Below are 15,509 nucleotides of genomic sequence, written 5' to 3'. Positions count from 1 at the left end.
TGGACGGCTTCCCTCTATTTTGATTAACCTCCGTTTGAATTGCCATGTTAAAGATAGGCCGTCTCCAAACGAAACACTACTCGTTATTATTAGTATTTCCCAAGAGCCCCATTCTGCCTAATTGTGTGCCAGGTTAGTCAAATTTCTGGTTTTGACAGGGTTTACGGTCCAAAATTTCCTTTTAGATGCACATTTTCCTTTTATATTTTAGAAGGGCTCTTGGGCTCTTTCACTATTATGTTATTTATAGGATCTTCTGTACACCTTACACACCCCCCGTTGCCAACACTAGATTTAAGATTTAACTATAATAAATATTATTTAATTTTCCGGCTCGTAAAATATGAAATCAGTTTTAACAAAAAGAAAAGAGAATTTATTTATTTATTTCCACATATTCCCTTATTCTTTTTCTTCTATATTGAGTATTTAATGTGGCTGTTCCCGCTTTGAGACATAACATGGCAGACATTTGTTTACATCTCCGGAAGACGCACAATTCGTGCAAGGTCAGGCTTCAAAACCCCAGACCAGGTAAGCTTGTCACGGAACACATTAAGGTGTTCGTACTTTTATGAGAATCATGGCAGTTATGCTAAATATAATTTGAATCTCTATAAAGATAAACAATAAATTCTATCTTTCTTCCGGTCAAACATTAGGCCTAAAATTATGTAAACAAAATTAACCTATAACGTTCTTTCGTACATTAATGCCGAATAACTTTTGGATTTAAAACAATTTCATTATTATTGACTACAATCGTAATAATAAATAGGTTATCTCATGTCATCGTAGTATAATTCCGTATTATTAATAAGATAAATATAGTGACTTAAATATAGTGACTGCAAAGCACACCATCTGAGCCGTCATGCTACATCACTTACGTTATGTAGCTATCAATGTTATATTGTCGGTACTGATTTACAATATGCTAGTCAGCAGTGATACATATTATAATAAAAATAACCTACCGATAAAGTGTGCAAGGAATACTGTAATATAGAATTTTATCTAATGTTACCGGTAGTGAAAAACATACCGTAACAACTGTGTAGCAGATAGTATTTCGGAAACAGAATTTTATTTGCCGGAGTTTCATACACATTTCCACGATTAGCTGCTATGTTACGCTTCAATTGAAAGTTCATACTAATACCGAGAGACAGTAAGAGACTGTTTCGTAACTTGAAATTTTAAAATATTCAATCCTTTCGATACGACAAACATACATACAAACAAGTTACCTATATTTGTGTTTTAAAAGTACAAGAGATTTGTTTGTTCGTTTCTTATTCAATGATCTTCCTTCTTACTGAAAGGTCGGATACAGTTTTCGAAAAAGAAAGTGTATTTTTAAAACCCTTTGTTCTATATTTCCTCGCAATTATATTTTATTTTTAAATTAGAATAAAAAATAAGTATAATGATTTGTGACGGGGGGAAAAGCAGTGATTGAGCTTTCTTCTCTGTGAGGAGATTAATAATCACAGAAAAAAATTCCACGGTATTTTATATTTACAAATAATAATATCTATGAGTGTGCCGCGAGAATATAAGTTACACATGTAGTGTGCCGCAAGTTGAAAAAGGTTGGGAAACTCTGGCATAAGGTACTGCGCCGTGAAGATAAGCTAACTTTCAACGGCAAACCTGCACTATATTTTACAATTTTATTTTACTAAACGCACAAATGATGCACAGATCCGAAAAGGAAATTTATGCTGTTTATGGGTAAGATACGATACCAAAACCAACAGCCGAAAGATGGTTCAGTCACTTCTGTTTTGGAAATTCCGATTCCCAAGATGCTCCTCGCAGTGGACGACCCATTACAGAAAAAGTGGATGGTATTCTGGCACAAGTCGAGAAAGACCAGAACGCAGTAATGACATCACCAATGACCTAACATCCATCACCAAATAATGTTAAAACCATTTGGAGAAAACTCGCTACAGAAAAAAAGCTCACATGATCTGACTCAAAAATATTTACTTGATCGACTTTTTCATCCGCGAATCTCTATTGAAACCTGAGGAACTCGAGCCATTTCATAAGCGGTTACTCACAAGCGATGAAACGTGGATACCCTACGACAACAACGTGCGGAAAAAGATCGTGATTAAAGCGAGGAGAAGCTCCAGTCTGTGGCGAAACCCACACTGATGGCTACGAAAGTTACACTGAGCATCTGTTAGGATTGGAAGGGTATTGTATATCACGAGCTGTTGCCGTTGCGCAGAACTATACACTCAGATTTGTACTATCCACAATTAGCGTGAGTGTAGTTTGCAATTATTAAAAAAAAAGAAAAAAAAGTCTGCAGAAAGAGTGTCGTATACCACGCTGACAACGCCAGACTGCATACATCTTTAACGACCCATCAGAAATTGACGGTACTAGGCTGGGAGGTTTTAATGCATCTACCGTATAGCCCATACCTGCCACCATCCGACTACAATTTGTTTCGGTTTCTGCACAACTCCCTTAATGGTGTTTCAAAAAAGGCCTGAGAAAACCATGTGACACAATTTTTCAACCAGAAGCCACGGAAGTTCTATAGCGACATGATTATGGTGTTGTCGGAAAAATGGAATGTGGTCATCGACTAAAATCGGTATACAAAATTGGTCATCAGAACATAAATCCTGTCACCTCTTTCAGAGATCTTGGCGTTATCATTGACAGTAAGCTTATTTTTGCGGATCATATAAGCACAATATCTTGTACTGCTATGAGAAAAAAACTAGGACTTCTTTATCGCTTCACTGACATAAAAAATCCTAATTCTTTAAGCTTGTTAAGCTTGTTCTGTAAGTCATATGTTGCTCCCACTATTGAATACTCCTATCTGGCCTATGGCCTGCCCTACTCATCTGAAAAAATTAAATTCTGGAACTAATTTCTTTTTAGCCATTGTATCCTACAGAGTACCTCACCTCTGAAACTTCCAAAAAATGACGTTTTAACATTTCTCAATATCAAACCTCCCCTAGTGAGAGGTTTTCCATAAAATTGTTAATGGCCATATATCATGTGAACAGTTATTAAGTCAGATCAATTTTCGCGTACCCGCTAGAACAACACGGTCTAGTGATCTCTTTTACACTCGAGCTGCGAGAGTTAATATTGTCCAAAGGTCCCTTCTAAACCGAATTGTTAGCACGTATAATCAATTACCAGAAACTGTAGACGTTTTTTCAAATGAGCATACCTTCAGATCATCTAAAAATAAACTATCTTTGTAATGTTGCCATTGCACTGTACCATATTGATTTCAAATTGTTATTCTATTATGTTACAAATTGTTAAAATGTTTCAGTGTAAAAGGGCCTAGTGCTGTATCTGAAACCTATTATAAATAAATAAATAAATAAAAATGGTTTATATGTGGCTTCATGGTTATTTTCAGAACACAATAAATGCATTCTCAACTTTGACCTCCAAAGACTTAATTCTTTTTAGACGACCTGATGTAACTTCTTTCGAAGACTGTCTTGGCCAAGGTTTTCAAAAACTACGAAATACATACAGCAAACTTCCGATTATTCATCCTAATAACCACACGAAAAAGAAAACACGAATAATCGAAAATGTTTATTGATTTACCTCAATAATAGCTTAGCATAAGAAAATCAAATACATATATGTATATATTATCTTAAGTACAATAGTTTTTCAGTACAAACAAACTACGGACGATAAATATAGACATAAGTTGTTAGATTTAGCTTTTGTAAGTTTCTCTAGTTCAGTTCGCTTATCTAGTATTGTTTTTATACTATAGCTGTGTTTCGAGTGTTGCTGTTTATGAATATTTCTCAAAAGAATACATTTGAAGCTCCGATTTGCAAATTTCACAGACAGACAGAAGAAGAAAGAAAGAAAGAAAAAAAGAAAGAAAGAAAAAAGAAAAAGAAAAAAAAGAAAAAAGAAAGAAAAAGAAAAAAAGAAAGAGAAAGAAAGAAAAAAGAAATAAAAAGAAAGAAAAAAGAAAGAAAGATATATATATAATAGAAAAAAAACGGATATTTTAATGACATATTTACCTTAACGGTCCCATGTTTAAAGACACCATAAGTAACACAGCCAGAAGCGCTGTTGCTTTCTTTGTATTCGGGAGGAACTTCAGATTTTTTATAAGTTTTTGTTGTTCTTCAAGGGTAGCTATTCTTTCTTTTAATGCTGCATTTTCCTGTGAACGAAACATTCTATTAAGTTCTCAATACTTTCTTTTTAAAGGCTTTTTAAAAGTTACACTGAAATTGTACTAGAGGATAAACGAATTATCGTTATTAGGACTTACCTGATACGTTCTCCAATTTTCACACACACAAAATGTATCTATTTCTTAATTTTTAGTAATCCTGATTCAGATAAATGAAAAAAAAAAAGGTATAAAAAACCTGATTTTCAATAAAGGAAAAAGTTCTTGTTATTAACATCTGTGTATTTCCAATGATAAGTCTTGTTTCCTTTAAATGTTTAGATGAATCCCAAGTTGGAAGATTACTATATGTGGTGCTCCTTGTATGTTTTATGACAAGAGCTATTTCTGGCATACACATGTACAGAAGACCATGAAATCCTGCATGAAACTAAACCTCTGTAACTTGAAAACTATTACACTTATTAACATTAAGTTTTGTGCGTATTTACAGTACGGTTCAAAGCTGTTCTTGATTGTTAGGGTGTATCGCCAAACTTCTAATTGCGAGCCATTCACGTCCAAACACTTGTTGCAGTATTATTCTGAACGTTGAGAATTGTGGTTGCACTGTCGGAATCACACTGTCAGCCGTTCCTGAAGTTCGACTGCGCGTCAAATCTAACACACTTCTCGTAACTTTTTCCATTTCTTGATACTTGTTTCTGTTCGAAGCGGTTTCCTATATGATGTTTGGAGCTTTCTACAAAGCAAAACCCACAATTTTGACTCCGCACAGCCTCACAACACAAACAAACAAACAAACAAATACACAGACAGACAGACAGTCAGTCAGTCAGTCAGTCTGTCTGACTGTCCTGAACAAAACTTTACTAAATTTTATTATTCATAAAGAACGGCTGTAACGTTATTGAATTTTAGTTTCCTACAGGACTTTATGTAGCTTGACAGACTTAGAAACCCTTCATATTTTGTACGATTCTTATTGAAATTTCCTGGTCATAAAGCCTCATTACGACCATCTGAATGCGAAATTTCTTTCAATCTGTCCGTGATGGGAGGAAGTATGGATAATCAAGTCACTCACATTTTCTTTCAAGAGAACAAACACTTCCAATTAAACAACTTACGTGTGCTAAATTTAGTGATGACATTTTGAACTACAACAGACCACAAAGTGATCTGTCTAGATCGGAACTCAAATTTTTCAAATGAAAAGTGGCAATTTTCGATTTACATCCGGAAAGACGTAAGAGAGTACGATAACACATAATACACATAACACTACTGGTACATTACCTCTAAAGTAGCAGCAGCTTTTGAGGGAAGTCACATTGGTAAAATTTTATCTCCAAAAGTTAACGGAAAAGAGCTTATCTAATATTCTAATTTGTCTATACAAAAATTAGTACATTAGCTAATCTTTATTCCTTTATAAATAAAATTAAAATTATTACCTTGTATTTACATTGTGGAATTTACTTTTAAAATTAAGACCAATTTTCAACCACTATCCATCCTGTACCCTTCGTCTATCCTCTTTCCTTAGCTTGTAAAGATACAATTTAAACTATGATGTGATTTCCCCTCAAGAGCTGCTACTTCCTAATATTATTTGGCAAAATATAAAATCCTAGGGCAACTAAATCTTAAACTATCTAATACATTTTTACGTCCATATTTCGCCAAAAGTCTTGAACAGTACACGGTAATTTTATTTTTACTTTTAATTCAGATTCACACAGTATTACAAAAAAACACGCTTCAAGCATTCTCCCGGAATACTCGGTAAGTCTTCCCTCTCAAAATGGTGTCGAAATTATGGTATAAAAACCTTTACATTAACTACTTTTCAATGTTATTCTAACAACAAGGGACACAAGCGTCTGAAGTTCACTATTCCCGTAAATTCATTGTAAATCCGAAGCAAAACTTACCATATTTCATTTTTAAAAAAATCGACTTTCAGTTTAAATAAAGTTGGTCTCCCTACTGATGAAGTGTCACGCAAAGAAATAAAATAGTTGTTTCATTCTCTTAACGAGACAAAAAGGCATATTAAGTAATCACACAAAAACCTTTATAGGATAGTGGGACGTCTCACGTAATATACACTGAAAACAATTCGAAAAAAAATGAAATGAAATCTTTGATTTTTACGTCCCACGGTTATGCCGGTTAGGCTAAAGGAGACGGTGATTATGAGAAATGAATGAAATGGTGGAATGAAGAAAGTGGGAGGAAACGTGAGAACGCCGAGAAAACCCACGCACACGGTGTTTGTCCACCACAAAGTGAAAACAATTCGAGTCGCTAACAATTTACTGATTATCTGTATTCGACTTCCTTTCTTTCTAATGGACAGGTGTTTCTCTTTCTTTTCCAATATAGAATACTGATAAAGTCTTGCGGTCTCGTATCATTTTTCTTATTACATATTGTGTACTAATGTGTACATTTGTTACATATTGTGAAATAGCAAAGCAAGGTGACTTACCAACTTCAATTGTATATTTTCCTTCTGCAGTTCCGATAGTTGCGTTTCGAGAGAAGCCACATACTCCTTCTTCTTCTTCCTGGACAAACACGCTGATTCACGATTTTTGATCATTCTTTGTTGTCTCTTGATTGCTTTCAACTGTAACGCAAATATAAAAGTAAACATTTAAGCCCTAATTACTTTCAGGTAATTTCAAAATGACATTTACTCATAACTAACATTGAAGACATTGTTGCACATGGTATTTATTTCAATATGTAATAAACAGGATACTTTACAAAACTGAAATGTCAGGATGTTTGTAGTATTTATTACTGTCAATGACACGCTGCAGCTACTTCAGAAGCATGTTGACCCTGAAAGAGGCCACAAGCTACCCAATTCTTAATGATGCATTAACTGGAGCTTTCAGCCATCAAAGTTAACATGCGCGTTTAGTCTATTTAGTCACATCATATTTTCCTCTCTATGGATACACTGAATAATAATAATAAATATTTGACAACTCTACAAATAAGAGTTATTCAAAGGTGTTATAAATACTATATAATAATTGTATACGGTATCTCTAGCTTATAAAGTATATCTGCCCGTACTGTATGTGCATAAGTACATTGTCTTCATCGCTAAGATTTAGCACAATACAGGACAAACAACGTAACAAGAACAGTGTAGTACATGTAAAGAAATCACCACAATTGCTCCTTGTTGACAAGGTTACTGAACAATAACAGTAATTACAAGATATGAATACACAGATGTATGGTTTTTCGTAGAAATAAGTATGATCCTTAGATTTTAACTATTTACTAGCTGAATCTGCGCTCCCTACACAGCGCATCATTCATGTATGAGCATAAATCTAATTGTCATACCTCACAACATTTGTACATCTGCATCTGCCTTTATAGACACACGTGAAAGACGTCTTGATAAAAATCGGCAATGTATATTGAAACTGAACAGAGCTAATGACAGTTACAATCTCGGATAGTCTCTATAAAATGTTTCCAATTCCGAAGACCATTAAATATATATATATATATATTGCATACTCTTTGCACTTATATTTATACCAAGAATACGCAAGATACGTTGATTTTCTCCTCTGCGTATTATGCAAGAAAATGATTCGATTCTTACTTCGATTCCTTACCTCCATCTCTTGACGCACAGTCGCTGATAAAGCCGTTGACGTTCTCCCTGGTGTTCGGGTAGGTGTGGCTGTAAAAGGCATTGGGGAAGGTTGACTGATCACAGGAACTTTGCTTTGAGACACTTGAACGGGAAAAGTGATTCCCTCAGTCTTAATTGGTTGCTTGATTGTTTTTAAAGTAAGAGTGGAGCTCGTACCATTGGTAGATTTCACCTGTTGCGTCAGAGTCTCCAAATCTTTGGCTGTCAACACGATTGCCTGGCGTGTTTCTGTGGAAAAGAATGGTATGATAGTATTAGAGATGGTTTTTAAAAAGAGCGCTTTTGCTTTTTCCTATAGAATGAAAAAGGTTTCTTTGATTCTTGAAAGATTTTAGAGCTTTTTTTCTTCTTCAGAATACAATAATCACATGCCTTTTGTGCTATACTGATACAAAGACAAATGGAGCAATGCGTTTTTTTTCTCAAAAAAACTGAAATTTTACAGAACAAGTGAAAAATGAATTTTTGTTTTTTCGAGTTTCTGTATCTTCAGCTAGTATTACAATAATAAAAAATAAATTTTGAAATATTCCTAAATAATTCTTCAGACGAATTAATTTTATTTATAGGAAGTGAAATATGAGGGAAAATGGATTCAACATGGCATGTAAGACTACAACATTATTTTTTTCTTATTTTCTCTTCTGCTCTTCTCTTTTCTCTGTGGATGATCTATAGACAATCGAAAATGATAAGCGGTGGCAATGAAAATAATTGCAATTGCATACATGTAGACAAAAAGCACTGTATTTGTGGAAATAGCCTGTTCGTACATTTTGACATGGACTTGTCTTCTTATTGTTTATTTATAAGCGATGAGATTTTATGTTGAGGAGGTTGGAGCCAAGTCCTCCCCCCCCCCCAAAAAAAAAAAAAAACTAGTTCTTAAAATGCTTAGTACGATCGTTCTTGATGTAAAACAGTAAAGTAGCAGGGGCGGATCCACAGCTTTTGCGAAAGGAAGCAGATCTGGGAATGAATCAGAATATTGATTAAGGTACGATTGTTAAACTCTACAATAAGTACTGACAATAAAATATCGCAGAGAAGAGAAAAAGACAAACAGCGACATTTGGCAATTTTGCGCTCTTAGTTATGTAGGAATACACAATATGCAGCTTAAATGTACCGTAAGAAGTATTGTTATGCAAAGAAGTATAACTTCTTTCTTACAGAAACAATTTTTGCAAACTTAAATCAGTAATGGATAGGATCGATTTGTACTAACTAACTCTATGGCCTATGGAACCCAGAGGTTCAATGCAGCGTTCACAAAAGCTCTCCACTGACTTCTATTCTTAGCTAACTGCATCCAGTTTCTACTTTGTATTCCAATCTCTGCGAGATCCATCTTGATATTGTCCTCCCACCTGCGCCTAGGTCTTCCTAATGGTCGTTTTCCGATTGGTCTTCCAGCCAAGACTTTGAAAGCGTTTCTACTTTCTTCCATTCTAGCTACATGACTCACCGACCTAAGCTTCCTAGACTTGACGACCCTAACAATGTTGGGTAAACCATATAACTTATGTAGTTCCTCGTTATGAAGTTTCCGCCATTCCCCATTCCCGTTCCTCTTGGGTCCGAATCTTGTTCTCAAATACTTTCAGTCTATGTTCTTCCCTCAGAGTAAGTGACCATGTTTTGCAATCATACAGAACAACAGGCATGATTAGATCGATTTGTACAGCATTCGAAAAAGAAAGTAACATATTTTATACATAGGTTACATATGAAATACGGTATTTGCTTTTGCTAATAATTGTACATAAAATGAAGATTATAAATTAAATTACTCAACGTCATAATAAAATACATGCTAATATTAAAAGCAAAAATCTGCACTCACTAAAAATCTAAATGTTAAAAATGTTTGCCAGGGGCAGCATAATTTCTTTGTAAAAATACACGAATCATGAAGATGGCATGAGGTCATTGAAACGTCATATCGACACGCATTTTTAACATTTGAATGCTTCAGTAAGCAGAGATATTTACTTTTTATTATAAATGAAACTTGTGTGTTTACCTTCTTTACATTGTGGAATAATCACCTTCTGCACTTTTTGCACAGCAGGTGAACTTTTAACACACGTAGATGCTAGAGGAACACTTAGCGAAGGCTCAGGTTTGGGCTGTATTTTGATTTCTTTACCTCGGTTGGGAATTTGTTTGGTAATGACTATTTTTGGATTGGTTCCAACATTCAAACCTGCAAAGGAAATTTAAACACAATATTATTATTCGAGGCATGCAATAACCCTCATAAAATCAATTCATTACTTAATTTCCTCCCTAAAGAGTTCGATATCATAAAATTATCGCGTTATATTGAACTTATCAAATATAATCTTTCAAGAAATACAGTATAGTCTTGCTACATCAAAAAAATTTAGAAGAATACATGCGAATTGCTGAATTCGTAGTCACAGAATAGAACTGAATGTCATAAAATTATGTAGGCGCATGAGATGATTCAAATTAACAAAAAATAGGTTACTTATCTATATATGCTCTCGTGGGAAAACTAAATATTCTCCAAACTATCGGAATAACAAGGGAATCTCAGTCTTCAGTGGTAAGGTAACAAGAATGAAACATGGATGAGAGAAATATGGTATGGAAAAAGGAAAATATATATACCACCAAATAAAGACAAAGTCGGTCTCTATGATACGTTACTGTTGACAGCTCCAAAATACACATCAAAGGTAAGTAACCAGATTTTATCAATGTTACTAGAATCCAGATTTAAGGCTGGTTTAAAGTTCAGACAAAAGTCACAAGAAGAGGGGGTTATTCCATGTGAAATCAACCAAGCAAAACCTCATGGTGTCAGATTTTGATGAAACTTGTTGTATATGTAGGCCCTTATGAGAGATGATCATGCACCAAATTGTAGCCCTGTACTCCCTGCAATTTTAGAATACAGAGTGGTAATAGCTTCAATTGGTTATATCGCCCGATGCCTTCCATTTCAATTCAGGCAAAAAAATATAAAATTGTACCATCACCATCTCAGATATTGTTGAAACTTTTTTTTATAGAACTAGACATGTTTTTAAGAGACCCATATTTTTTTGTTTTGTCGAAAAAAATTTTCCCGCCAAGTAATGGGCCATCAAAGACGGGGAGTACAATTTATGAATTGTAGAAGACATGGAAAATGGTCAATTTCGGAGCCTCACCATTCGGCTATGGAGACAGGTAGAGTTATAATTCTTGTTGTGGTATGTACATAGGGATATAAATAAACTATATTTTATTATAGTTTAGTTTGCGCATGCGTATCTTTTTGTACATAAATTAACAAATGAACGTCAATTTATCTGAAAAGTCGAAGTTTGCGAATTTTTTTCGAGCACTTCCGGTTCGAATTTTAAAATTCTGTTTTCAGGTTGGTAAGACCTAGTTACCCGCTTTCCGAAAAAAATTTGTATCGCTTCTGTAGTCAACCGTTTTGTCGCAAAAAATTCGAGAAATTGTAAAATTTTCAAAAATCGCCATTTTTGGGCGCCATTTTCTCGAAAACCAGTGCTTCATGGATTAACTGCAGCCTTTTAAAGTTAGCAAAGTTTCGCTAATTTTGATGTCACAGTTAGCAACACTGGGAACAATGAAAGTGCAATGATTTGATGATGTTTGTGGTTCACATTCATTAAATGAAGAATAAATGGTTTTCTTGGCTGTTTTTTTTTTTTATTATTTTGATTAAAAAGGCTCTCTGAAATAGTAAAATGAGCCTCCCTCTACTCCTCCGTTTTCTTAAACTGAAGTAATCTGAGGTGGAAATTACGATTACGAAACACACAAATTTCAAGTTCACTTACTTAAAATGGTCTTCGGAAACAAAATTTCACTGATTTTTTTTTTTTTTTTTCACATGGACCAATCATTTGCTTGGTTGTTGTCTTCTTTGCTAATAGCATGTAAGTAACCGTGCAGAAGCTCCGATAGATGTTGGTTCACTCATAACTCATCCAGGAGTGGATCTAGGGGGACGATTGCCGCCTCCCCAGAAGAAGAAACTTTCTTATTTATATATAAATAAAATCCATCCCAGAGTTTGGAGCTCTTAAAAGTAGCTCTAAGTAGCAGTATTACAATCCCCCCCCCCCAAGAAATCTGTCCTGGATCCGCCCCTGCGTAGCACATTGTCGATAGTCACAAAACACTTATTTTCACTTCTCTTATGCTCTTTTGGAAACCTGTACCCTGCTGAAGGTTCATGTGGAAGCATAAACAGCACTTAAACTTCACGTAATTCATGATTTTTCATAATATTTCTGCTACGCACCACTGGTTATCATACATATATGTATATAACAAAAGTTCCTTTTTGCAGATTTCTTAAATCTACACTTTGAATTGCAAAAGTTCGATTTTGGGGGAAGTATGAAGTTAGTTCATGGTGACCCGTTACTGCCATGAAAACTTAGCAATTTTCCGAAAGCCAAAGATAACTTCATTGAATACCAGTTACCGGTCGCATACTTTCCTTTTTTTCTTGCGGAAGTCGTCGAATTCAGTTCCAGGTAACAAAACGAGAGTAATACCCGGAGTTTGTACTTGCACTATACTCACAAATTCTCCTGCGGTTTTAGTGGGGACGCGGTGGCTCAGTGGTAGAGCGTTCACTTCCGGTGCTTGGGGTCCCTGGTTCAATCCCAGCTCGTGCCGTTCTGCATTCCACCATTTCATTCATTTCTCATAATCACCGTCTCCTTTAGCCTAACCGGCATAACCGTGGACGTAAAACTTAAAGATTTCATTTCATTTTTTTCTTCTGCGGTTTTAATACTGTGTATCTGTTTTAGCCTAAGGCTATGGCGCGTTGCCACATTCTTTGCCCCTTCCCCACTACCGTCGCAGAGACCCTTGCATGGCCGGTTTCACTGCAAAACTACTGCTTTATCGGACCTGTCTGCATCTCGAACATCTGAAAGCGATTTTTAAAGTGGGATGCAGCACCATCAGAAATCACTGACACGGTTTGGGAAATTGTTGACACCTATTTTCACGTATTCAAACCTTTTTCTATAAAATATATTTTCGCTTTTCTTCAAGTATGTTTGGAATCTTGTCTATGACTATGAGTACATGAGCCGAATCGTGTGTTTTATCGTCGTTTATTACAACAAAACTGTCAATTGTTTCCTATTTCGGTGATAACTCTGAATTTCACTGTGCAGAATAACAGTCCAGTTTTCAACGAAGTCCACATGAAGTAAAATAGAATTTGTATCTTGAAATTTTATACGGTGGTTTTCGGTAGCAATTGATTCTCTTTGGATTTTCTTGATGTAGTCATGAATCACAATTCTTACAGTTAAACCGGCAATGTACGATACGAAAACAGAAAGTGGCACAGGTTTTTTTTTTTTTTTTTTTTTTTTTTTTTTTTTTTTTGTAACGAGATCATTATTCTCCCATATGGCATACGTAACCACTTTCATTTTCATCAGGATCAATAATTAAAGACACCACACTTATTTCTTCCACTCCAGGACATTCACCACATTCTTGAAGAAGACAGCTGTCATTTTCTACGGATCATACTACTAAAGGAAATTGGTCACTCATGACAGCTTCAATACAGGTTGCACCTTTGATTTGTAGCAACGCAGTAGCAGCTAACTTAAAATTTGCACAATACACACACACACACACTTCCCTCTCAGGTTGCGGACTGACACACTTTAGTCAAATACTATAAAATTCCGAGTGACCCATTTTTATGCTGGGATTGTTCTGTTTAAAAATTCAGTAAATTTCTTTGGAACGCGTAAGAAAACGTTTCGATTTTTTTTAACTTTTTGTCATTTTTCGATCACTATAATGACATCGCACTTAATTGAGAATTTGTCTACAGCATTCCAAATCATACTGAGATAATAGTTTAGGCCTTTTATAGATCATCAGAATTCATTGGATGGCCATTTCAAGTAAACTTAAAATTTGTGTGTTTCGTAATCGTAATTTCCACCTCAGATTACTTCAGTTTAAGAAAACGGAGGAGTAGGGGGGCCTCATTTTACTATTTCAGAGAGCCTCTTTGTTCAAAATAATAAAAAACCAGCCAAGAAAACCTTTTATTCTTCATTTAATGAATATGAACCACAAACATCATCAAATCATTGCACTTTTATTGTTCCCAGTGTTGCTAACTGTGACATCAAAATTAGCGAAACTTCGCTAACTTTAAAAGGCTGCAATTAATCCATGAAGCACTGGTCGAGAATGGTATTTGGTGTGTTTATTATTCAGGTAAAGTTGAACCATCTGACAAAATTTCAGAATTTTAAAAAATGGTGTTTTCGAGAAAATGGCGCCCAAAAATGGCGATTTTTGAAAATTTTACAATTTCTCGAATTTTTTGCGACAAAACGGTTGACCACAGAAGCGATACAATTTTTTTTTCGGAAAGCGGGTAACTAGGTCTTACCAACCTGGAAACAGAATTTTAAAATTCGAACCGGAAGTGCTCGAAAAAAATTCGCAAACTTCGACTTTTCAAATAAATTGACGTTCATTTGTTAATTTATGTACAAAATGATACGCATGCGCAAACTAAACTATAATAAAATATAGTTTATTTATATCCCTATGTACATACCACAACAAGAATTATAACTCTACCTGTCTCCATAGCCGAATGGTGAGGCTCCGAAATTGACCATTTTCCATATCTTCTACAATTCATAAATTGTACTCCCCGTCTTTGATGACCCATTACTTGGCGGGAAAATTTTTTTCGACAAAACAAAAAAATATGGGTCTCTTAAAAACATGTCTAGTTGCTATAAAAAAAAAAAGTTTCAACAATATCTGAGATGGTGATGGTACATGCTCTGCCTGAATTGAAATGGAAGGCACCTCCCGTAAATATTGAGCTAGAGAGAAAAATAATATACCATTTTGAAGAGGAAGGAATAGGCTACAAGATATGTCAGGAACATTTATTTGAAAATCAAATATTTTCGGGGAATCCCGGGAAAATTTTGGATTAGTGACATCTCAGAAAATATCCATTTGATTTCTTTGAAACTGGATACCAAGGTAGCCCCATATGTCCGGCATAAGTGTGCCAAATGGCAACTTGTGCCAAGAATGGACCTGCAGTCTACTATGAATTTTGGTGTGACCATGTTCGGAGAGAGAGACACCTGAAGTGCTAATGTGGCAACTTTCCAATTTGTCAGTGCTGGTGAAGTAAGGTGTAACTGATACAACAGTAATGTTTTCCTGGTGCAATCTGTAATTCAGTAATCTTGTGGGAATCTTTGGAACATTCCATTACGTACGTCGGCTGCTCTGGAACGGCGTCTACTTAGTTCCTTCCTGCACTTGTTGCACACCTTGCTCAGACTCTGAGCTTTGAGTTGTGGAGCCACTTTTGCCATCCATGCTTGCACCAGTGCCAAATGGATTGGTACAGTAGAGGCGTGGCAATGCTGACATAGTGGAATCACCTAAGCAGCAATGCAGCGTTTGAACACACACAGTTAAGTGTAATGCTGCACCTGGATTACGGGAATATCCACTACTGACACTCGGAAATTTGCTGTATAGTCACTGTGATCTCACTAGCTATGCTTGAACACTTGATTTGTTAGCCAGTCTAGAGCTAAGAGCTTATTAGCA

At 35.3% G+C, this 15,509-nt stretch overlaps 1 protein-coding gene across 3 annotated transcripts in view; it reads right to left on the bottom strand.

Moving 5' to 3' along the window:
• Nucleotides 1-15,509, bottom strand: part of Atf6 (bZIP_ATF6 domain-containing protein ATf6) — a 111,879-nt gene that overhangs the window by 15,382 nt on the left and 80,988 nt on the right. For all 3 annotated transcript variants that reach the window (XM_081764222.1, XM_081764224.1, XM_081764225.1), the window contains exons 6-9: nt 9,895-10,077; nt 7,828-8,096; nt 6,669-6,809; nt 4,053-4,198 (exon numbers count right to left, since the gene is read on the bottom strand). In XM_081764222.1, the coding sequence (XP_081620348.1) occupies nt 4,053-4,198; nt 6,669-6,809; nt 7,828-8,096; nt 9,895-10,077 (739 nt within the window). The remainder of the gene's footprint in view (nt 1-4,052; nt 4,199-6,668; nt 6,810-7,827; nt 8,097-9,894; nt 10,078-15,509) is intronic.

The sequence above is a fragment of the Thermobia domestica genome, chromosome 7 (genome assembly GCF_964235325.1).
Source record: "Thermobia domestica chromosome 7, izTheDome1.hap1.1, whole genome shotgun sequence".
NCBI classification, from domain to species: Eukaryota; Metazoa; Arthropoda; class Insecta; order Zygentoma; family Lepismatidae; genus Thermobia; species Thermobia domestica.
The sequence above is the reverse complement of the archived record's forward strand: the minus strand, read 5'-3'. Positions and strand labels throughout refer to the sequence as shown.